At 45.4% G+C, this 24057-nt stretch overlaps 1 protein-coding gene and 1 long non-coding RNA gene across 3 annotated transcripts; one reads left to right on the plus strand and one right to left on the minus strand.

Moving 5' to 3' along the window:
- The first annotated feature begins 1007 nt into the window (after positions 1–1007).
- LOC127323797 (uncharacterized) lies at positions 1008–20222 on the plus strand. 2 transcript variants are annotated; one of them, XM_051351921.2, is made up of 21 exons: positions 1008–1189; positions 11787–11913; positions 12202–12460; positions 12568–12796; positions 13678–13828; positions 13928–14191; positions 14746–14818; positions 14926–15053; positions 15365–15620; positions 15713–15959; positions 16510–16669; positions 16758–17456; positions 17689–17750; positions 18167–18224; positions 18321–18363; positions 18502–18576; positions 18655–18833; positions 18929–19072; positions 19216–19364; positions 19514–19582; positions 19842–20222. In XM_051351921.2, exons 1-21 carry the CDS (start codon positions 1029–1031, stop codon positions 19894–19896), a joined length of 3588 nt encoding a protein of 1195 aa, XP_051207881.1. In that variant the 5' UTR covers positions 1008–1028; the 3' UTR covers positions 19897–20222. The 2 variants fall into 2 exon arrangements, with proteins under 2 accessions (XP_051207881.1, XP_051207880.1); XM_051351920.2 differs by having other exon boundaries at positions 18502–18833; positions 19842–20221.
- On the minus strand, positions 2845–4227 carry LOC127323798 (uncharacterized). Its single transcript, XR_007865962.2, has 3 exons — positions 3762–4227; positions 3587–3647; positions 2845–3494 (listed from the first exon to the last, which is right to left on the minus strand). It is a non-coding gene; the product is annotated as an uncharacterized lncRNA (long non-coding RNA).
- Positions 20223–24057: the final 3835 nt, after the last annotated feature.

The following is a 24057-nucleotide window of genomic DNA, read 5'->3' on the forward strand; positions in this document are numbered from 1 at the left end:
AAGATCGACACAGACCGAGATTGGTTTTTCATCCATGGATTGTGTGAGAAACAGATAGCAGTACCGGTTGCTGAGCAATTTTGTTTATCCTGTCACATCTAGGTAGATGAGTCATTTCTGTATGTTCTGTATCAAAATCCAAATGGTTGCTCCAAATATATTATGGTACTGTGAATTTTGGCATGTGTAAAAATAATTGGTCACATATTGACTCACGGGGCAAAAATGTCATCTTAGGTCCCTAGCTAACACTGTTATGGCTCAAAATGCACTAGAATGTCATACAGGGAAGAAAATGAAGTTAGGATGTCAAATAGGGAAGAAAAAGTTTTTTAGGGCCAAATAAGGAACTTAAACTTTAACAAGTGTCAAATAGGGATTTTTCTCAAGAGCAATACCGTGGTGCAAGAATGGGGCGACTGAATATAGCCGAAAGGCACAGGATGCACATGAGCGGTGCAAGACCATGCAGCCAAAAAAATTAAAGGATGGATACAGACAGAATTTGGATCATGATTTAAACGAATTTGAGCCGCACAGGACCGACAAGGAGGCGCCCCATGCCCCCATGGGGCGCTCCAGCCACTAGTCTTCTGTAAAGTGCATAGGGTGGGGTTATGGCTTTATTTTGGAAAAAAAGGCTATCCAAAACTAGTCCGTCTCTATCTCCTAGGCAGCTAGATGGCCGTCCAGCATCCCCACATCAATAATGTGCAATACTACCTCCGATTCAAGGAATAAGGCGTCCTCGTTTTACGTGCTTTTCGTTTGACTAAGTATTACTTCAAATATATAAAGATTATTTGTATAAAATTAATATCATTAGAAAGTGCTTTTCAATACGAATCCAACAATACTAATTACATATAATATAACCAAAATTTTGTTGCTCAATTTTTATGATCAAAGTTCATCTTGGAATACGTGTGCGCCTTATTCTTGGGACGGAGGTAGTATTATATATATCGTAAACAAGTAAAAGATTCGCAGTAGAAACGACAGTCTCTACAATATTTTAATCTCATCTGATGTTGGTTCCATCCATATCCTTCTTGGCTTCTTCAGTTCTTCCCCATCATCAAGAGGGTGGCCAAGCTGCTCACTCCATTATTTCTGGCTATTTCTCTCCGGCCGGGCAAACAAGTTGGCTTCATCTGCATACATCGCGTGCTCTGCTGCTCTCCAACTGGTAATTAAGTGCTTAATTACTGCCCTTCTTTCGGTCATCAAGGCATATGTTAGATCTGAAAAGGAGTCCCTTTGCATTCTGTGACTAGTTTCCTCACAAAATTATCACTATTTTCTCTTTATACGGTAACTATTTTTGGGCCTTTCGGAGTAGTAGCGAAAGAAATTATCTTGTTAGCATCCACCCAGTCTAGCGCCGTTGATCTTCATCTCTTTGACTTCGCGAAGCAACTGCTCAACTTTTAGGTGTGGTAGATCTGGAAAGAAGAGCCAGCTATGTGTTCTGATTAGCACAGATCTTCATTATGCAACTTAATTTGCACGTGCGGTACCAGTTATACCTTCAACAAATCTCACACAGTTCTACTGGAGTAGTATTTCTCTTTGCATCGGCAACTGTTTTTGTGTGATGCTAGATTGAAAGGACTGTAGTACATCATACTTTGCTACTTCCTCCTTCCATACAAAGATATTTTAGATTTATCTAAATTTGATAGTTAGATAAATCTAAAATATTTTTTTTATGGACAGCAACATCGTTTTCCTAAGCTTGTTGTTTGGGTAGCGTTAGAAATCCTCCATAGGATATTGTTCTCCCAGCCTCCAAATTCACAGCGCGACACACACGTGTCTAGTTTCTAGCAAAACTAGATGAAACCTCGCGAATTGCCACGGGACATATAAGCATCAACCAAAGATGGTCTGTTAAGCCCTCGACAACCCGGAGAATGCCCTCGACAGCCCGTCCTAGGAACAGCACTTCGGCAGCGAGCGCGCCGGCGAGCTCGCGCGGACGGCGAATCCCTCGGGCGGCCGCTTCAACACCGTCGGCCGCCGTGCCTTGTGGTACGGCCACGACGTCGACGCCACGCTCCGCGAGAACGGCTACCGTCCATGCCACCGTGGGCAACGAGAGCCGGTCTACTTCCCGCAGGCGGTGACCATGGCGCCGCCGCCTACCACGCAGATGGCGCCGGAACGGACCGCGGCGTCCGGAACCTCCCGCACTGGATCGTCCGCCGTCGGACGCACGCGCTCGGCCGCGCCCGCGCCTCCTTTCGGAGGCATCGTCATCCGCGACGACGCGACGCGCCTCCTCTGCTCCGGTTCATCGGACGACGGGGTCGGGCCGTCGCTCCCGCGTCAAGGAGGATTACACCTTGCCACCACTTCCACCGGCGAAGAAGAAATGGTGGGGGAGGCCGAGCCGCAGGCGGCCCTCCGTGGCGACGGCGATGAGGAGGAGTTCCCCACCCAGAGCTTCATCATCGGCCGCTCCATCGACGAGGACTATCATCACATCGCAATCGACCCGCGGCAGGCGGCGGTGTGGTCCGCCAGGGACCATGGCGCCAACTACGTCGACCTCGCCGAACCATCCGAGTTGCCGACGCCAAAGGAGGAGAAGGCCGACGAGAAGGAGAGCGACGGCGCCGACAGCTAGTCCTTTGGGTCATCCAGAGGCGACGAACTGGACTTCAGCATCTTCAACTCCCCGCGCCGCTAGATGTTTATTTTTAGTATTTTAGTTTGAATTCGTGTTAAATTTGTACAAATTTCGTTCGAACGCAAATTTGTATTTGAATTTTAAAATCTATTGGGGCCGCCTGTTTGGGGGCGCCGGTATGGGAGCAGCTCCTAAATGGAGGATGCTGTGCTGGCGTCCCCCAAACGGAGGTGTCGACGTCCCTGCCGACGCCTATTTGAGGGCTACCGATGGAGATGCTTTAATATCAAATAAATATTCTATGTAGATCTGGTGTGGCTTTACCTGATGACGTAGATCTCGCAGTAGAGGAGCATTGACGATGTCTTCTAGGGTGATGTCGGTACATATATGGATGACCACAGGGCGTCTTTGGTGAAAGTAGTTTGTCTAAAGAGCATTGCACACCCAAGAGAGAGAAAATGAATCAAGATAACATGACATGACTCCTTGTGCCGTGCTGTGGGAATAACTTTGTTGTTCCGCTGTTAGATGTTGCTACAGATTGCTGAAAAAGATGTATCACACCTTACCGATTTGAAACTTGGTGAAAAAATGCATCATCAATCCAATAGACAGCAACTTGATTTGAATGAACTTTTTATAGCGACTTTCTGATTTGAAGGGGCATCCATGGAAAAGTGAATTGGCAAGTACTAAAAAGATTTAACTCATAATGCATAAATAGTATGGAAAAATGGAGAACGACACATAAATTACACACTTAGCACATATATATACAAAAAAATAAAAAATCATTAAATCAATTTGGTGGGCAAATAAAATTCAAAGAATATTTACCTTAGGACTTGTAACGCAACTGCAAGACAATATCAACATGGAGGTTAGCTAACATATAGCAGTAGTGCTTACACATATCTTGTCCAGCAACAGCTTGTTATATGCACTAACCTGTCAGCAGTTTAAGAAATCCCAAAAGATGATTTCATCCAACTGTACGAGTCCCTCGACCCTACATTAGGAAAAAAGAATACGCCCACAATAACATAAACTGATGACGGAAAGACGTACTTGAACAACAAAGGCAAAGCAAAAAGTAAATAAGGGTGAATGGATCGGATGGAACCTGCTCTGTTCAGATATCAATTATCGATATCACGGTGCAGGCCATGCTGCTCCTCTCAAATATTTCACTCGTTCCCCTCAAGCCCTGCCAGTTTTGTTTTCCAACCGCAGCACACCAACATCTCACTGATCTGGAGAAGGAGAAGCAATGGACCTCGTTGGGACTTGCGATAGGGCATCATCTGTGATCTGTCCCGATTTCACATCAATAATACATGATGACGGGGGATGGGGTGCTGATACGGTTAATGGTGAGGAGTCTGCTGGGAACTGAGAAACTGAAACATAGAAACAGAAAATGAAAACTAGCCGAGGATGACGAACAGACAGAGGGACGGCCACATGCTGGATGGCGTCGGGAGCTCGTATTAGCGACGCGTGAGGAAGGTGAAGATAAAGGGGTTATGGAGAGGACAGATCGGGAGATAGTGGAGGATGTGAAGGGGAGCGGTAATAATGGAGGATACCAAGAGACTATCAGGCTATGTAATTTGGGCGTCGCTGGCAAGTAGGAATTTTTTTTTATAGAAACGCACGATGATGTGGACTGCATGTAGAGGTAAAAAAAGTCATGACATGGCAGCCAATTATTGCTTAGAAGATCTTTTGATGAGGTGCACAGCTTGCATGTTAGAAATAGGTTAGCGTGGATGAACTACTTAGAGCATCCCCACTCGTTGGCTCTCTTCACGCCAAATCCGGCGAAATTTTCCGGATTGGACGAAAATTTGGCCTGGGAGGCAGTATATTTCCAGTCGTGTGCTCTCCAAGCGGCGTTTCTCGGGGAAAAGAGGATGGCCCGGGGAGTCCGGACGAAAGAGGAGACACGTGAGCGTGGGCGATTGGTTTTGCTCCATCCGGAATCCCCGGGAGACCCCCGGGAAACCGAGGATGGCATGGGGAGTCCGGACGAAAATAAGCTCAAATCCGGACCAAAACGAGGAACCGGGGGCCTGACTGGGCCGTTTTTCGCCGTCCGGATGAAAAAAAGTGGTCGTGAGGGCCTTCGGGGGGGCGGGGGGGGGGGGGACGAGTGGAGATGCTCTTAATTATATAGGATTCTGGATTTGCTTTGTCATAGCAAAAAAGTCTCGTTTTTGCTTCATTGAAGCAAAAAAAAATGTCCGCCTAGAAATAAAATAGAGAAAACCAGTCTAACGTAGATCTCGCTGGAGATTCACCGAAGTGTTGGTAGCAAAAACTTTGTGCTAGTGAAGCTAAACCTACCTTGCCGGAGACCTCGTCGGAGAACTTGTAGCAACAATTTTGTACTGAAGTAGCAAAATAGGTATACTATTGTATCGTCATCTACTCGTCGGTGCATAGCCGAGAGCCAACAAGATCCCAACTCCGGCTAGAAGCACCGTCACTTGCTTCTTGTAGCATCGTCACTTTCTTCTTGTAGCACCACCACAGACTATATGCAGCACCGCCGCTAACCATTTGAAGCACTGATGTCTACGCATGCTTCTATTCTTGTAGACAGTGTTGGGCCTCCAAGAGCAGAGGTTTGTAGAACAGCAGCAAGTTTCTCTTAAGTGAATCACCCAAGGTTTATCGAACTCAGGGAGGTAGAGGTCAAAGATATCCCTCTCAAGCAACCCTGCAATTAAGATACAAGAAGTCTCTTGTGTCCCCAACACACCTAATACACTTGTCAGATGTATAGGTGCACTAGTTCGGCGAAGAGATAGTGAAATACAAGTAATATGGATGATTATAAGTAGTATCTGCAATCTGAAATAAAGATGGCAGCAAGCGAACATGTAACAGAACTTGTTGGAAACGGTGTTTCAATGCTTAGAAACAAGGCCTAGGGATCATACTTTCACTAGTGGACACTCTCAACAATGATCACATAAATAAATAACTTCTCTTCGCTTGTGCTACTCTGAATTACTCTCCTATTGGAATCACTAATCATGTAGTGGCTACAAAAGCTCAGCTCAAAGTTCATCAAGTACTTGACAAACACCATTCATAAGGATATCCTCATCAAATCATAATCCAAGACAATACCGTTGCAATTTAAACTGAGTACTAACATATCATACACACTGTCAACAATAGCTATGAAAGGGGGAATAGATCACACCAATACTATCATAGTAATAGTTAACTTCATAATCCACAAGAGATTACAATCATAACCTACGCCAAGTACTACATGATGCACACACTGTCAACTTTACATCATGGAGGAGGAATAGACTACTTTAATAACATCACTAGAGTAGCACATAGATTAATAGTGATACAAAGCTCATGATCACATAAAGAACACACCATGGGAGAGAGAGATGAACCACATAGCTACCGGTAGAGCCCTCAGCCTCGGGGGGGAACTACTCCCCCCTCATCATGGGAGACAACAACGGTGATGAAGATGGCGGTGGTGTCGATGGAGATGACTCCGGGGGTAATTCCCCGTCCCGGCAGCGTGCCGAAACAGGAACTTCTGACCCCTGAAACTAGGTTTCGCGATGGCGGTGGCGCCCCTGGAGTCTTTCTGGAATATGATTGATTGATTTCGGGTTTTCTCGTCGCGATGGATTATATAGGCGAAAGGGCAGCGTCGGTGGAGTCCCGAGGGTCCCACACCATAGGGTGGGGCGGCCCCCCTCCTGGCCGCGCCGGCTGATGGGGAGGAGGCCCTGGGCCTCCTACGCCCGGCCCTTACGGCTCCGTGAGTCTTACGGCGAAATAGAATTTCTATGATTTTTCCGGATTTTTCCGAGCACTTTGGTTTTTGGGCCTTTTACGCAATAAAACGGACATAATAAACGAAGCTGATCGTGGCATCTTGTTAATAGGTTAGTCCAATAAATACCATAATATGATATAAAGTGCATATAAAACATGTAGCAATTGGTATAATATAAGCAGGGAACATCAGAAATTATAGATACGTTGGAGACGTATCAAGCACCAGCGCTAACCGTTTGCAACATCGTTGATGACTGTTTTTAGCACCGTAGGTAACCGTTTGCAGCTCCGCCGCTCGCAAGTTGCAGCATCGCCGCAGACCAATTGCAACTCTCACACTCGCTCTTTGCAGCATCGGCATCTGCCGTAGCCGGTGGATGCACCACCATTGCCGCGGGACAGCACAACCAACGTAACCTGGCAGCACCATTCCCCTTGGTTGGTAGCATCCTCCGTAGCTGGTGGCACCACGACCTACCGTCCCCGGAAACATGGCTCGCCATTGTTGGAAGCACCAGTTGTAGCCTCCAGCAACGACGGGCGCCGAGGGAGCTAGGACTTCGGTCCTAAAATCGTATCACCGGTAACACCAGCCCTAACTTCGCAACATCGATGGAGAGGCTAGGAGGCACACTCGCGGAGGTCGAGCCATGGTGCCCTCGCGGCGGGATGAGGAGGAGGTAGGAGAGGTAGAGATCGCGTTTGAGGACGAGCTCCGGCGGGAGGTCAGCGTGGGTGGGAGGTGTGCGGGGAGCAGGCCGACGGCGCGCAGGGGAACGAGGTCGACGACGTGCAGGCGACTAGGCCGGCAGCCATAGCGGAGGAGGAAAATGGAGATCCATTAACCAGAGGACTCGGCGATCTCACTGGTCACCATAACAGATACGAAGTCTGGGGCACTATCGCCCCATCCAACACACTCATCATCAGCGCACAGGCTATGTTGAGCTAGCTCACGTGCAATTTTATTACATGAACGAGGACATTATTACATGAACAAGGACAGTAGTTGAACTCGTAGGATTCAAAGGAAGCAGTGCAAACGGTTCTACCTTCACAGATAAGGACACCCATAACAGATAGATCGTAACTCCCGTTCTTCAACACATTCACCAAAATCTAGCAATCAGATTCGAAAACAACACGATGAAAACCCAAAGATGCTGCTCCTTTAGTTGCAGCTGCACAAGCTTCAGTTTCAGCTTGTAATGATGAGTGAATATGTTTTAGTTTCCCGGCCACCGCCGCAATGAACTCACTCATATTATATCTTGCAATAACTTTATTGATATAGATAATAAGATCCCCCCCCCCCCCCACCAGTTTGTCATCCAATGTGACAATGGCCACCTCTCAGTCGTTATCTTATCATTAAGCTATATTAAGCACAAATATTAGTCTAATTACACCCTGGAAGGAGCTTGGCCCGTTGTTTTCAAGTCGTGACACCGAAAATGCCGATCGGAACCCGGGTACTCCCGAGGATGAATACGCAGCCAATAAAGAGGCACCACGTGTGTATCAACATATGTATTCTTGTTACGTATATGAAGTCTATTTCCATTATGTCTGACACAAGCATTAACTTGGCTATTAACTTCCCTCACCTCCTCCCGTCGGAACTGCTTTCCCCATCCTTCTGTTTCGACTTCACACCACCACCCGCTCGCCGTCTCTCTCCAGCGCACTTCCTGGCAGTCCTCAACGCTTCCTCCTTGCCGGTCTCAAGCACGCCGCCCCGATGCCAACCGACAGCGCCTCCTCCCGCGCGCGCCCTTCATCTCCATTGCCATTGCCGCCACGGCTAGCTCGCGTGGCGGAGGGCTCCGGGCGCAGGCCGCGGTGGGGGTGGCGCCGACTCCACCTTCATTAGCCAAGATCCCACCTCCACGACAGCGGGCGGCGGATGCCCATGCCGATGAAGCCGGATTTCAATCTATACAGCGCCGCCTCCCCCTCCGCGCACTCCTCCGTGCGCACCATGTCGGAGGAGGAAAAGGACCAGACCCCGCCCAAGCGGCCGTGCGCCACGCCGCCGCCGGACCAGGTGCTCGAGTGCTCGACAACATCCTCCAAACCGTGCTCCAGTTCCTCGCCACCCCGCGCGACCGTAGTGTCGCCTCCTTCGTCTGCCGCTCCTGGCACCGCGCTGAGTCTGCCACCCGCGTCTCCCTCGCCGTCCGCAACATCCTCGCCGCCTCCCCGGCCGGCGCTTGCGCCGCTTCCCCACCGCGCACCACATCCTCCTTTTAAACAGTAGGCATAAAGCCCAGCTTTAAATTAATAAAGCCACAAACATCCAGGTTAAAGATCAAGATCCACACCACACACGCATGAAACCCAAACCTACTGGTACCTCCAGCGCCTACAGCACACGCAACAGCACACGGACCTGGAAAGCAAGTACCACACTAATACATCAACATTAACATTCACCGACGCCGTCCAGCCCCTTCGCCTCCGCACGCTTCATAGCCCTCTCAAGGATCGGTGTGGACGCCCTCATTCCAGTGTTCCTCGAACTCTTGCGGACCGGCATCCCGGGAGTCGCAGACTTCTTCTTCCTGGACTAGGCGATGGTCTTGGAGCGTCGACCCTGCGCTACCGGAGCCGTCTCCCTCAGAGCCTTGTGTAGGTCGTCCCGTGGCTGCACCACGGCATTGTCCACCGAGACCGTGTCATCTTCCAACATCACAGAGTCGGTCCCCTGGGCCTCCTAGCCCCTGTCATGTCCATCCTCTCCGGATGTCCCTCCATCACTTGGCTGACATCCACCCAGGATGGGACAGGATCAGTGATCTGTGAGGTGGTGTCTGTAGACAATGACGGGTCCCCTACCCTCGTAATCAGGCCCATAGTCCCTGCAGGCGTAGTAGTCCTCTCTTTCTCCACTCCTTTGAGTTCATCGTTCTTGTCCAGCTGAAACGGGAGGGATTCAATGGCCACTCCGAGATTGGTACCGTATTGATTAAAACCCCCATTGGCACACCAGTATGTTGCACGAGCACTTGTAGGGGCGCTCCAGGACCCAGCAGCCCCATGGCGACCGTCTTGGCCCCCGCCGGACCCGACCCATCCGCCGGCGCAGCCCCGAGCCCCGGCTCGGCCCGTTGGTCCTTGTCCTTCATCTTCCTCCCGTGCTTGTTCCACTCACCATCTGAAGATAAGTAATCCGAGTCGTCTTCCTCCCTGTCATCGCGAGGTGGTGGCGGCGGCGGGTCCCCAGCCCCCCCACCATTCCCACCCCTCGGAGCATGCTCCGCCTGAACCCCCACGGTGAAGCCTTCGCCATTGACAAACACTTGCACCGAGCCCTTGATACGGTCTGGATAGCGGCATTGGAATCGCACCCGAATCGGCTCAGTCTCCCTCTTCAAGATAGAGAGGTCGTCAACATCAATAGCCCTGCCCACCATCCCAAAGGCCACCATCAGCCGCTCACGCTCGATCAGATCTTCTGGAACCCCAGTGAGGCGGACCCAAGTAGACTGGAGGACAAGGTATGGCTTTGGTGTGTTGAAGGCGCACCACATCCTCCTCAAGGGCCGCCGCCGCTTGGCTTACTTCAACCTCCTGCCGCCCGGGTGGGTCGGCTCCAGCTTCCGCCCTGGGCCGCGGCCTTCACCTCCGCCGCCTTCCCCGCGCTCCGTCGGGCTGGCGACAACGCAGTTACCATAGGCCATGCTCCAGCCGACGTCGGCCGGTGCGACGGGGTCGACGACGAGGTCCCTGGCGCGCTCGACGTACTCCTTGACGTTGCCCTTCCGCAACTGCAGCAGGCGTATGACGCTGCGTCTGGCGTCGTACCGGAAGGGCCCCCCGTGGCAGTGAAGTCGTCGATGAGGTGCAGGTCCGCCTCGAGGTCGTGGCGGCTGGCCGGCCGACGGTGTTCCATCCCCGCGGCGGCTTGTCAGGGAGCAGCTCGGAGAGGCGGACTCCTCCATGATGGACGGCGCGGCAACGACCTCGTGTGCAGAGGGGATACAGGAGAGCTCCGCCGGAGGACTTCCTCTAACCCGTCTCCGGCGCGCTAATGGCCGAGCTCCCTATGCACGCCCGCCTGCACCGGCCTCCTCACTGAACGAGGCCACCCGCTCGCCGCGCCGATGTCGACGGCCGCCTCCAACTCCAGCCAGCCGCAGCTCCAGGCTCCAGCGCCCCATCTTCGCCCACCAGCCTTGCTCTCCTCTAGCTGGCGCGCCGCTCGGTTCTCTCGAGGGCTAACGGGTGGATCTTCCGGCGACGCGACCTGTCCCATCTAGCGTGCCACCACCGGCCGTCGGCGAACGAGCACGACCATGCACATCTGCCCGGTGTCACTGTCACCCCGTGGTCACGTAGGTAGGCGTGGCTTAAGCTCCCAGGCTGCAGAAGAGCGGCGGCGCGGTTGTGGTCCAGCCTCAAGCAAATCGGTCCTCCTTCCTCTGACGCATCTTCGGGCGGCGGCGTCGACGGGAGGAGGCCGTTGTGATCCCACTCCTTAAGGCCGTTTGGTTCTAGAGTTTTAGGAGAAATCCCAGCCAAATTTCGAATCCCCACTTATTTTAAATACCATGTTTGGTGCTAGAGTATTAGCGAGTTGAATTCCCGCTTATCCCCACTTTTTCCCAAATCCTAGTGTATTTTTTTCAATCCCAATACTCTACCCCTACCTAGTGGATTGCAGATGGGATTTTGTGGAGATTGGGTGACACTAGGGATTCATCTAATACTCTAGAGTATTATTCCCGTTAATCCCCACAAACACTCTAGTACCAAACAATGCCTAACCGTGATCTCATCCAGCACGGATCCGGCTCTCCGCAGTGTCGAATATGAGCCTGCCTCGGCCACTGCAGCGAGAACACGCACAAGGTTTAAAACTTTTCGTTATTACATAACTATTACATGATCACCACCCGTCGTAGTCACTGATATATGCTGGTCATGTGACAAATAATACAAGTTTAAAACAAAGTGTGGTAAATTATAAAATTCTTAACAGATGGTGCTCGCTGCTCCATTCTTGCAAGTCGGGAGAATTTTTCTCTTCATTCATCAGTTTTCTAATTGGGGAAATTGAGGAGGATCCATATGTGGTACGTAAATAAGATTTGGGGCTTTCTCGCAAAATGATACCGTGGAGAAACTGCCTTTGGATTTTCACAAGCTGTCAAAAAAGTTTTGAACCGAGCTAATCACAGAACCAGTGCTGCGTGTCACAAACCAGCCTCAAAAGTTGTGTTCATGTGAATCAGGATAAACGTGGTAATTATGCCCCAAATATGATGTTTTTTGTCATTTATTCTTATGCAAGAGCTTTTATTTTTGGCACCAACAGCCGTAGCATGGAGAACAAGGGACATGATGAACCATCCAAACTACCGTACCAATTTCTAAAGCAGATCACAAATGATTTTCATAAGAATCGAATACTTGGGAGTGGTGGATTCGGAACAGTTTACAAGGTAAGATGTATGGTTTTATTCTACAACCCATGCAAAATGTTTAGTGTAGAGTGGCATAGATGAATTTGCCACATGCTCACATCATGTATTGATGGATATTTCATATAAAAGTAGCCACAATTTTGCCATTTCATATTCATTACTTCAACTTACATAAAAAAGAAGATGTACTTTGAAGATGCCTAGACGGAGCAAATCATATTATTGCTTGCAGTTTCTACAATTGTACATTATCATGACAGCTATATCACAAGCAGAATGTTGAGTATTAACAATATACGATGACAGGGTGTCCTTGAGAACGGTGGAGAGATTGCCGTGAAGGTACTACATAACTTTTCAGGATTGGATGACACAGAATTTCACAAAGAGTTCGACAATCTAAGGGGCCTCAAGCATCCAAATATTGTGGAGTTAGTGGGCTTCTGCAATGAATCGGAGGAAGAACTTGTGGTGTTCGAAGGGAAACACGTTACTGCTGAGCGTTTGCGTATGGCGCTCTGCTTTGAGTATGTACATAATGGTAGCCTAAGCAAGCATATTTCTGGTAATTAAGTTGCTGCCCTCTCGTGCATGTGTATTTTGCTTAGCGCGTAAATAATTATTCTTCAGATTACATTTTTTAGCATACTCCTTTTCTTTGCTTTGTTGCAGATGAATGTATGGGATTTACCTGGCATACACGTTACAGAATAATCAAAGGGATTTGTAATGGCTTAAAATATCTCCACGAGGGAGTGCAGTCCCCAATAATGCATTTCGACTTAAAACCCGATAATATACTGTTAGATAAGAATATGATGCCGAAAATTGCAGATTTCGGTTTATCAAAGCTCTTTGGTGAAGAAAACACAAATCAGATGATAAGTTCCGTAGGTACATGGTAAGAATCCAATCCGGAAGTTGGGTCTGGCCGTCTGGGTCATTGTATGTTCTTAAATTCTGAAAAGCTTAAAAATGTTAAGGATTTTTTTAGATCTTTCAAACAACTATGAGTTCGATTTTTTTAACATGACTCTCTCCATCTTTCCATATCATCCACTTTCAATCCATGTTTCTTCAGTTTTAACGTTTGACCAATATGTTGACTTACATGGACGCCAGTGTGCAGTCTGATTGGACTAAACCACATGCAAAACCATCTGAGAGGTGAGATTGGACAGTGTAAATAGTGGAGTGTTAAAATTAAGGGGTTTTCTTATATCTCAGTCACCTTAACTCGATTGAACGAGACATAGAAAATCCGAAAAATTAAAGGGTTTTGGAGAGTCGGGTTAAAAATGAATCCCAAACTATAGTTCTGGTTTTTAGATTTTTTCCTTCGTTAAAATAAGAAATATTATGTTAGTGGGTGTCTAAACTCAGATAATGATAAATCAAAATATCCCACCTTAATATCCAACTATAAATGATCCTAGATTTGATTTACTTTGTATATTTATTATACTCCCTCTGTCCATAGAAAGATGTCTTAACTTTAGACAAATTTAGATGTATCTATATACTAAAATGGGTGTAGATAAATTCAAATTTTGATAAAGTTGATACATCCTTTTATGGACAGAGGGAGTAGAATTCATATTTACTTTTTTACTTGATCTAGAATTCTTTTTTTTTGTTCTAGACACTTCATATTTACTTTGTATATTTGTTCTAGAATCCAACTATAAATGGTACTCCTAGCAATTCATGAATTCTTGACACCTATTTGATTTTGGGTTTCTAGTCTGCTGAATAATAGTTTATGCCATACATACATAACAGCGGATATTGGCCACCAGAGTATATAAAGCATCAAATAGTATCAAGAGAGTTTGACATATTCAGTTTGGGTGTTATCATAGTAAAGATAATGACCGGATATGGAGGCTACAATTCAATTGTTGAGATGACAACCCGGAAGTTTGTTCAGCTTGTAAGTATAAGTTTGTATATTTGTCAGTTCCAACATCAACAAAATGTTATGTTAACATCTATTTGTTGTATCACTCTAACTTTAGTTCCAATATTTGAGGTACATGAAAGTTGGAGAAAAAGGTTATGGGAAACACTGAATCAGAATCCAATATTTGAGGTACATGAAAGTTGGAGAAAAAGGTTGTGCGAAACGAATCACATTTCAATCGAAGTATACTGCAACCAGGTGAAAATATGCATTGAGATAGCATTAGATTGCTTGAAGACAAACCGACAAGAAAGGCCTACTATAAATGATATCATTTCAAGTTTGAATGAGACTGAAACAATAATTGGTGAACGAGGGATGCAAAATGAACAGGTTCAACCACACTGACATATACGAATTTTAGTCTTATCTAGAAATTCCTTTTAAATAAGAAATCCAACTATATCAATTTTATATTACTTTTGTTTGTGCAGAGGTTGAGTGTAATTGGTATTACATTTGTTGGTCCATGATTCCACAAAAGTAATACAAAATTATTTTACTTTATGAAGTAATTACTGTTGTATGTACTTTGTATTACTTTGTTGGGTGTAAGAGTTTTCTAGAATGTACTTGTATTACAAGTACATGTGGGTACTTGTATTACTATTATTTATTTAATTGGTATTACTTTTGATGGGTGTAGGAGTTTTCTATAATGTACTTGTATTACTTTATTAACTAACTCACATGATCATCAATTCATGTTCCCGAGATCTAGCTTCACGGAAATTTTATGATGCGGGACTGAGTGCTGGGTTTCGCCATGGTTGGTTGGTTTGGTGGTTAGCTATCTGTGGTGGCCAACGAGTAGAATAAGATATTGCATACACATGAGTAGTTTGAAATATCTATATGTATGCTTACCTGGTTCTTCTATATTACAGTTATATCAAGACAACATAGAGTACACCCTTCCTTCTGAGGTCAACAACATCAACATCCGCGCACCTTCTTCAGGTTAGTGCATGCATGCTAGCAGGCTTATCTTAGTTTAACTAGAAAACTTGATCGTGGACTAGTTTCGTATAAGTTCATTCTCTATTTCTAATGACAACAATTACAAGATCACCGTGTACCCAAGTTTAAGCCTGTGGAGCCTCAGGCTATGCCGTTCAACAGACTGCAAAGCCTCACTAATGATTTCTCTTACAAGCGATTACTTGGTCAACGGCCGTTCGGAAATGTTTACAAGGTATGGTCAGGATTTATATTGTCAGACACTATTAAAATAACGTAGTCATGCCTCTGGTCATACTAAGAATCAGCTAACTCTCTCATTCGCAAAAAAAAAAAAGAATCAGCTAGCTCTCTTTTTCTTTGTATCAACTATAAACCATTGGATTGTCTTCAATTGGATGGGGGATCCACATCGATTTGTATCCTGGCTTGTCTGAGAGCTAGCTTTGCTTCAACCAATTCTTTCGTACCCTCAGCTTTACGCAAGTTAACTTCGACTATTTTAAGTGCTTGGTGATAAGATCGGCATGCTAAATTAATAAATAGGGAGTCTACGGGAATGGACAACTCATTGCTGTAAGGATGGTGCGTGTCTTACGAAGATTTAAGCACACTGACATGCGAGAACTTGTAACACTCATGAATGTCCATCATCAGAATATCGTACAATTAGTTGGCTACAGCTTGGAAAGAAAAGAATGTGTTGTGCCATTCGGGGGAAGATATTTATATTGTCAGCGCATGCATATGGCGATGTGCTTCGAGTATTTTTCAAATGGATCCCTTGATCAGTACATTTCAGGTATATATGACACTGCAACATGATATATTATTTGGCTATATTTTTCAAAAATAAACTAATAATTTATATACAACCTTTGTGTACTTTTACAGAAATAAGTTGTGGACTTGATTGGCAGACACGGTATGGAATATTTAAAGGCATATGTGAGGGTTTAAAACACCTCCATGAGGGATTGAAAAATCCTATCATCCACACGAATCTAAAACTTAGAAATATATTGCTGGATGAGAACATGATACCAAAAATAGGCGATTTCGGTATCCCAAGATTCCTTAATGAAGAAAAGGGCAGGAGCACAGACGATCTACACCCACAGGGTTTGACAACAAATAAGTAGTTAAGTGGTTGCATTACTCATGTACTGAAAATTAAATAATAATAATAATAATAATAATAATAATAGGAACCCGATTTTGTCACAAATTGTAAGGAGGCTTACCGTCTTGAGCTTTGTCAGCAAGGTCGTGAGGTCTACTACTGTTGATCTTATAAAAATTCCTTAAAATAATGAAATGTTGTTCATATTTCATCTTTTTTTTTTATAAAACCCATTAAGAATAAAAATGTGTCATATTCTTACCCATCTCTTTTTCCGTGAAATGTGTAACGTGTCTTCTTTCTATTGGTTATTCATTTTACTTTGTTTGGCTTATTTCATAGAACACTATTATTTGAACGCTCATCCTAAACTCTTGAGCTGCCACAACATCAATTTTAGGTTTATTTGATTGATATTTTGCAACTTCGAATCCATCCCGAAAATCTTGATGATGTCACTGTCAATAAATGCCCTACCCTAGCTATGCACTCTTTCCCTTGTACGTAGTGTTTGATCCATATGCTTTAAACTGACAATAAATGTAATACTTCTTGTATCGCTATGCAGTGGATACATGCCTCCAGAATTCGTTCAAAGACAGGTAGTCACGAAAAAGTTTGACATATACAGCCTGGGTGTTATAGCCATAGAACTGATGACTGGGACCAGATTGGGGTTTCTTGATATGAACCTTCATCATATTTCTTCTATGCAGTTTATCGAGGAGGTAAGTTGGTCATTTGTTACACTGACATGAACTGTGTTAATGTTGTATATTAATTTGGTGGTATGTACTCTTTTATCAAATTCTGTAGGCACATGAAGAATGGAGGGAGAGGCTACAGAAAACAGTGCATGTCACGTCAGTTGAAGGTTATTGCCAACAAGTTAAGAAATGCTTGGAGATAGGGTTGAGTTGTGTGGAGCATGAAATATACAGGAGACCTGCCATCACCAATATCCTTAATATGATCAATGAGACAGAAACCTTGATTAACTGCGAGTTGCTTGACGTCCACCCCATGGAGCTCTGCTTCCTCCCATTCATGTCGTTCGAATCAAACAAGAAAGCCATGATCTCCTGCACACTGGAGCTTAACAATAGGGGAGACGATCAAGTCGCATTCATGCTTGTGGCTAACAGGCCCAAGAGGTACTTGACAAAGAAGCCACTCTGTGGCATTGTGCCACCAAGGTGCACCTACACCCTCACTCTCACAATGATGCCCAATAAGATCATGCAGCCACCGCCGCTGTTGGACTGCAGCGACTTCTTCACACTGTATAGCGTCATGGTGGGACAATACGACCTTAGGGATGTTGAGAAAGATTCCGTCTTGGTCCAGTACAGAAACTTCTTTAAGAAAGCCAAAGAGAAGGCGACACGCGATGAGGTGCAAGAGGTAACGTTGAAGGTTCGTTGTTATCAACTAGATGATCATGGGCCTCCACAAAAAAAACAAAGAAGACAAGCTGATCATGTCACATCTTCTGTGGCAATTAGAAGTCTGCAGGTTGACTGATAAGAAATCTTAGATTAACTTTACTCATCAAAAACTTCTCCTATTGGTTATTTTGTTTCTGCATATATGGCTTCGTTTCGGTTTTATTTCTCTTTCCTTGAGTGATCTGGCAGGCTTCTAGCATCTCGATCGATCACCTTCAGTCTTTTATTTGTTTTTCTTTTTGGATCAATCTTTTTTATTAATCTAACAATCCATCTTTTGTTGGCCTTGAATCTTTCAGATTATAGGAATGCCCCATGCTCAGCAAGTTTTATTCATAGATGTGCATCCAACGGAGCCATGGTGAGCGTGTTCGTGTGCTCTACCTAATTAATACGGAAAATGGTGGTGTGTACCAAAGTAATTATGTACTCCCACTAGCATGTCTTATATACCTTTGTATGTTTGTATGTGCATTTTTTAAGTCAACTTTACTATCTCTATTACTGATTACAAGATACTCCAAAGTGAATTGCATTAAAAAAATACTGCCATGTACAATGTTTTCGCTATATACCCCTTTATATTGGTAAACTGGAATAAGATGGTATATAAGCAAAATTAGCATGCTACGATGATGTTTCTGTGCTGTTCAAGTATCCTACAATAATCAAGATAATATCTCAAACGATAAAGCAAAACAAAGTCGTTAAAGTGTAAAGTGGATATAATATCTATGTGTATATATGTTAATTCATCCTACATGTATATGCATGAAGGATCATGACAACTAATCATGTTGGGAGCCTTCGTCTTTGGAACTACTACAAGAACACGGTGGGTCCAAATTTGGTGTCAATGATACTAGCATGCATGTGTATATTCAAACTGACTCAAGTTACCATTCATGAACTTTCGCGGGAATGCATGCAGCTGGAGATGATGAACACCTTTCAGTTAGTGGCATATGAACCAGGCAAGTGTGCTTAATGTTTGTGTACTTGACTAATCGTTCACGTTTGCCTTCCCACATGTCACAGTTATTACAGTAAACCATACAAGTGGGAGCACGTCTTAATATTTCTCATAAATTTATTTTGTTGGCCACACACAGTTCATGCAGCTAAATTTATTGTACGAGAGAAATGGCTCGTTGCCGGTGATAGAAATGGGGACATCCATGTGTACAGTTACGAACAAGACACATATTTTAAGAGCTTTGATGCTCATAATAGTTGTATCACAACATTGGCTGTGCATCCGACAGATTCATTTGTGCTATCATCATCTGATGACGATGATCACATGATTAAGCTTTGGGACTGGAATAAGGACTGGAAATGCACCCGAACATTTCAGGGGCACACTGACAGAGTGACACAGGTAACGTATAACCCAAAGGACAAGGACAGTTTCGCTAGTGCTTCCTGGGATGGCACGGTCAAGGTTGGCTATAATTTTCTTCTATTTATATTTGTGTATTTTTTAATATCTAGATTATCTTTTTATATGCACTTATAATCGGATTTAATTAATGGTAGATCTGGAGTATTTCTTCTGATGACCCTGGTAACGTCATTACTTTGAAATTAGAGGGGAGTGTTGAAAGCCTGCTCTGTGTTGATTACTTCACACGACGTGATCAGCAGCATCTGATCGTAGGCTGCAAGGATAGGACTGCACAGGTATGTACACTAGTCCCTGCTCCCTTGATAAATACACTTTCAACTACACTGACACAGACTATACATTTAAATCAATCTTGCTCTGAATTCCCATTAACATTAATGTTTGGTCCTCTGTTAATTTGTTCTTGTTGTTGAACCAGATCTGGAAAGCGGGGATGAAAATATGTGTTGATAAGCTAGAAGGCCATGCCGATCATATCAGTACCGTCAATTTGCATCCGGAGTTTCCAGTGCTAATTACAGGTTCACTTGACGGGACCATACGCATATGGAACTCTACTACCTACAAGTGTGTACTGCTTCAATTTGTCCGACCTTATGGCTACATAGATACATAGATTTATTTTCAACATGCAAAAGGGATCTAGTGCTAGTATTTTTTATTTCTTATTACTCGAGTACTAATTAACAGTGCATGGGGCATCTCTATCATTACAGGCTTGAGAACATAATTGATTTCAACCTTGGTGCAGTTTATGATGTGGGATGTATAGAGGGCTCAAGAAGGTAATAGATAATGAATTTCTTATCCTTTATCTAGTTTGGTAATTAATAATGTTTGATGATGCATCTCGACTTCACCTTTATGGTACATGTTATATATTAATCGTGTTTGATGATCTTGGCAATGTTGCTCATCATGTAGTAAACTTTCAAATACTCCTCCATGTTTTTGTGCCATCCTCAATTATATAGTCTTAATTTTACGGAAACATGTTTAAAATAACTGATAATAACCTGATGAAGTACTGATTAATCTGTGTAGGATCGTGGTTGGGTGTCACCAAGGAATAGCAATGATGAAACTTTCTTCGCCTTGAAGATAATGGTGGTACCTGAGGAACAGAACAAGAAAAATAAGCCAGGCCAAATTTAGTGAGCTCTGGTTGTTAAAAGCCATCTAAAATTATATATATATATATATATGTATATGTATATATATATATATATATATATATATATATTAGAAATGATCTAATTGTACTCGCTGAAGATAATGGTGATACCAGAGGAACAAAACAAGAAAATAAGCCAGGACAAATTTAGTGCCAAAAGAGCATGGGCTCCTTGCATTGTGGCCGTACGATGAGGTATCAAGATTGTGCAACTGATTGGTCTGTATTGTCGGCTTTGACCTGTTATCGTAGATATATTTTGAAATATTTGCATGCACATTGCATGAGAAGAGAACTGATTTTTTAAAATTAACAAATATCTTGCTTTCCTTTTTTGGTGAGTCGTAGACAATTTTATGCCTGAATTTCCATGTATGCACCTTCCAAAGATTACTGAGATTTTATGATTCGCAAAAAGGTATGTGAAATCGTTAGAAAAATGCCGACCTTCGCGAAGGGAAGACAACTCCTCCGCACGCGACAAGTGGCGCGTTGTGGTGCTAGAAAATCCCTCACCATGTGTTGCATGGGGAAGCAATGTGGGGATGAGAGAGGAGAGAGCAGACAGAGGGGATTGGGGTGTGTTAGTTTTTCCTTTATTTTCTAGATTCGTTTTTTAAAATGAAATATCTTGAAACCGTAAGTAGAAATTACGATATGTTTTCACATTTGAGATCCTCGCGTCAAGTGATGGTGCTTATCGTAACGCTGACTTCACACTATTAGGGAACCCTAAGAGGAAGGTATTGTGAGCACAATAGCAAGTTTTCCCTCAGTAAGAAACCGAGATTTAATCGACCAGTAGGAGAAAGGCGTGACTTCTGAAGGTGTTGCTAGCTGACTAGTGGCAGGGCGCACTACCGGAGTCAGCAACAACGTGGAACCTGCACACAACACAACCAAAGTACTTTGCCCCAACTTACAGTGAGGTTGTCAATCTCACCGGTTTGCTGAACACAAAGGATTAGACGTATCGAGTGGAAAGAGATGTTTGCAGAAAGTAAACAGAACATGATTGCAGTAGAATTTATCAGTAAAGGAAACAGGACCGGGGTCCACAGTTCACTAGAGGTGCCTCTCCATAAAGATAAATAGCATGTTGGGTGAACAAATTACAGTTGGGCAATTGACAGAATATCGACCATACATGATAAGATGATTACTATGAGATTTGATTGGGCATTACAACATAATACATAGACCGTAATCCAACTGCGTCTATGACTAATAATCCACGTTCTACTTATCATCCGAACCCCTTTCAGTATTAAGTTGCAAGCAATAGATTATCGCATTAAGAAATGTGTGTAAAGTAAACAATAGAATTACCCTCGGATAAAATATTGTTGTTTTCTTCCTTGTAGCAACATCACATCTACAATCTTAGAAGTTATTGTCCCTCTTCCAGAAATCTAGAGGCATGAACCTACTATCGAGTATAAATACCCCCTATTGGAGTCACAAGTGTCCACTTGGCCAGAGTTTCTACTAGCAACAGAGAGCACACAAGATCACAAATAACATATGACATGAATATATAATCAATCTCAACATAGTATACAATATTCATCGGATCCCAGCAAACGTAATATGTAGGATTACATAAAGATGATCTTGATCATGTATGGCAGCTCACAAGATTTATACATGAAGCACAAAGTGGAGAAGACAACCATCTAGCTACTGCTATGGACCCATAGTCCAGGGATGAACTACTCATGCATCACTTCGGACGCGGGCATGGCGATGTAGATGCCTTCGGCAATGATTTCCCCCTCCGGTAGGGTGCCGGGAAGAGCCCCGAGATGGGTTCTGCCATGGCGGCTGTCGTTGCCTAATCGACGGTATCCCGGAGGAGGGATCCTCACGAGGGGGAGAAGAAGTAGGGGCCACGGGACGGTGGTACGCGATTTACCCAGCTTCGGAACACCTGCACGATGACAGGGCCTACTGCTGCTTGTCTGGAATTATCTGGGCGCTTTCGCGATGTTACAATGAGTTGTGGTTGTGCCTCTAGGGCTCCTGGGATCCGGCTTATAAAGGCGCACGGATCTAGGGTTTAGATGGAGAGTCCTAGCCGGATACAGGTTGCCTAACTACGGTACAATATCTTATCGTGCACGTCAAGGATACGCCTCCCTTTGTACGTCGTACCGGATCCGGGTTCCTAATGGGCCTTCGTGGATCCGGGTTCCTCCTGAGGTCGGTCGGATCAGGCTCCCTTCTCCTGGGCCGGACTTCATCCTTCAGGATCAACAACAACTGGGCCGCCCGATGGGACACATGCCACATCACCATCTGTGGGCCACCCGGGCTTGCCGGATCTAGGCACTGTCGATGGTACACCCATGAAGTATACCCACAACAGTAGCCCCCAGAGTTCTCCGAGTTTCACCTCCTATTTCCGCCTTGCTAGCGCCTCATGGTCTCTGGCAATGTTGGTAACGCGGAGAAACTTGAAGAACTCCAACTTCACGCTTCCTTTTCTTCCCAACCTTTAGTCGGAAAATATTCCCATCCTGCGGGACTTCATCCATCGACAATTCAAGACATGTCTCCGGGTTACTCCCCTGCTTGCGAACGAGAACTGCTTATCTTCCCGCGATTACCCGGAATCTTAAAAGACTCAAACGGTTCCGCCAATTCTGGCGCCATTTTCGCGCGATTTGGGCGGTAACTTATCCTTAGCCATTTTTACCGTTTAGGGTTTGGACACGTGCCACGCATCCAACGGCGCGACGCTTGCATTCTGACCATAGGATGCGGAGCACGAATCTCCTCCCCGCGGCCTATAAATATCCACCGTCAACCCTAAACCTCCCATTCACCCCCTCTTTCACCTCTCTGCGAAGCGCCGCCCGCGAGCTCCTCCTCCGCTGTGCCGGAGTCTGCCGGAAAATCCGCCGGAGTCTCGCCGGAGTGATTTCACCACCGCACAGTTCATCGAGTTCTTAACTTCGGCGAGCCACCGCGCGAAATCCTCGCCACCGGCGACTCCGACCACCGCGGAATCCATCACGGTGAGTTCTCGAGCTTCAACCTTCCGCCGTAGTTGGTAGGGACGATCCTTAAGATGACGATGTGGATCCGACTAAGCCATGTTTTTCGCCACTTCTTTGTCTTCAGATGTCTTCTGCGACTCCGCCTCCGAGCTCCGATCCAATCATGGCAACGCCCCTCTCCTCCGCCCCTCCTCCCTTCGTCCTAGTCCAACTGGATCCCACTAAGGATTCCGGTAAGGACGCCGAGGGCACTTCTGCTAACCCAGAGAAAACCTCCGGGGCGGAGCAGGCAGAGCAGAAGGCGGAAGAAAACGCCGCCAAGAAATCCAAGGCTCGTCAACGAGACTCCGAAGCCAAAGGGAAATGGTGGCCCTGCACCACCACTGAAATGGAGCTGAAGAACTTGGAGGCGGAAGGTTTCCTGCAACCCGGAAGCTGGCAAACAGTTCCGAACTCCTTGGCTCCAGCCCCTCAGGATGACGAGATGGTGCTGACTAAGGCGCTGGTGGAGCGAGGCTTTTCGTTTCCGCCTTCAGATTTCTTCTCGGAAATCCTGAAGGTATACGGGCTTCAACCCCACAACATATCACCGAACAGCGTGTTAGCGATCAGCAACCACGTCACTCTGTGCGAGGGCCATCTCCGGGTACCTCCCGAACTCTCTCTTTTCCAATACTATTTCTCTGTCAAGAAGGAGAAGATCCGCCAAACCTCTGAGTTGGCGACATGCGGGTCCATCACCTTCATGCTCCGCCCTGGCCGCGTCTACCCCCATACCGACCGCCACGAATCCGTGCGGTATTGGTCAGGGGGCTTCTTCTACTTGAAGGACGTCTCCGACCCGGCGGGCGAAAGGAGGCTGCCGCCCTTCAAGAACTGCCCCGTGATACGTCTCCGATGTATCGATAATTTCTTATGTTCCATGCCACATTATTGATGATATCTACATGTTTTATGCATACTTTATGCCATATATATGCATTTTCCAGTACTAACCTATTAACGAGATGCCGAAGAACGATTCTTTGTTTTTAGCTGTTTTTGGTTTCAGAAATCCTAGTAAGGAAATATTCTCGGAATTGGA

Source organism: Lolium perenne, chromosome 7 (assembly GCF_019359855.2).
Source record: "Lolium perenne isolate Kyuss_39 chromosome 7, Kyuss_2.0, whole genome shotgun sequence".
Classification (NCBI taxonomy): Eukaryota; Viridiplantae; Streptophyta; class Magnoliopsida; order Poales; family Poaceae; genus Lolium; species Lolium perenne.

Bases quoted from the DNA above. Each gene is read 5' to 3' on its own strand.
- LOC127323797 (XM_051351920.2), top strand. From the start codon at position 1,029: ATGTTGGTTCCATCCATATCCTTCTTGGCTTCTTCAGTTCTTCCCCAT. The intron at 15,960-16,509 runs GTTAAGTGGTTG...ATCGCTATGCAG, and splicing joins GGTTTGACAACAAATAAGTA to TGGATACATGCCTCCAGAAT. The intron at 18,225-18,320 runs GTGGGTCCAAAT...GAATGCATGCAG, and splicing joins GGAACTACTACAAGAACACG to CTGGAGATGATGAACACCTT.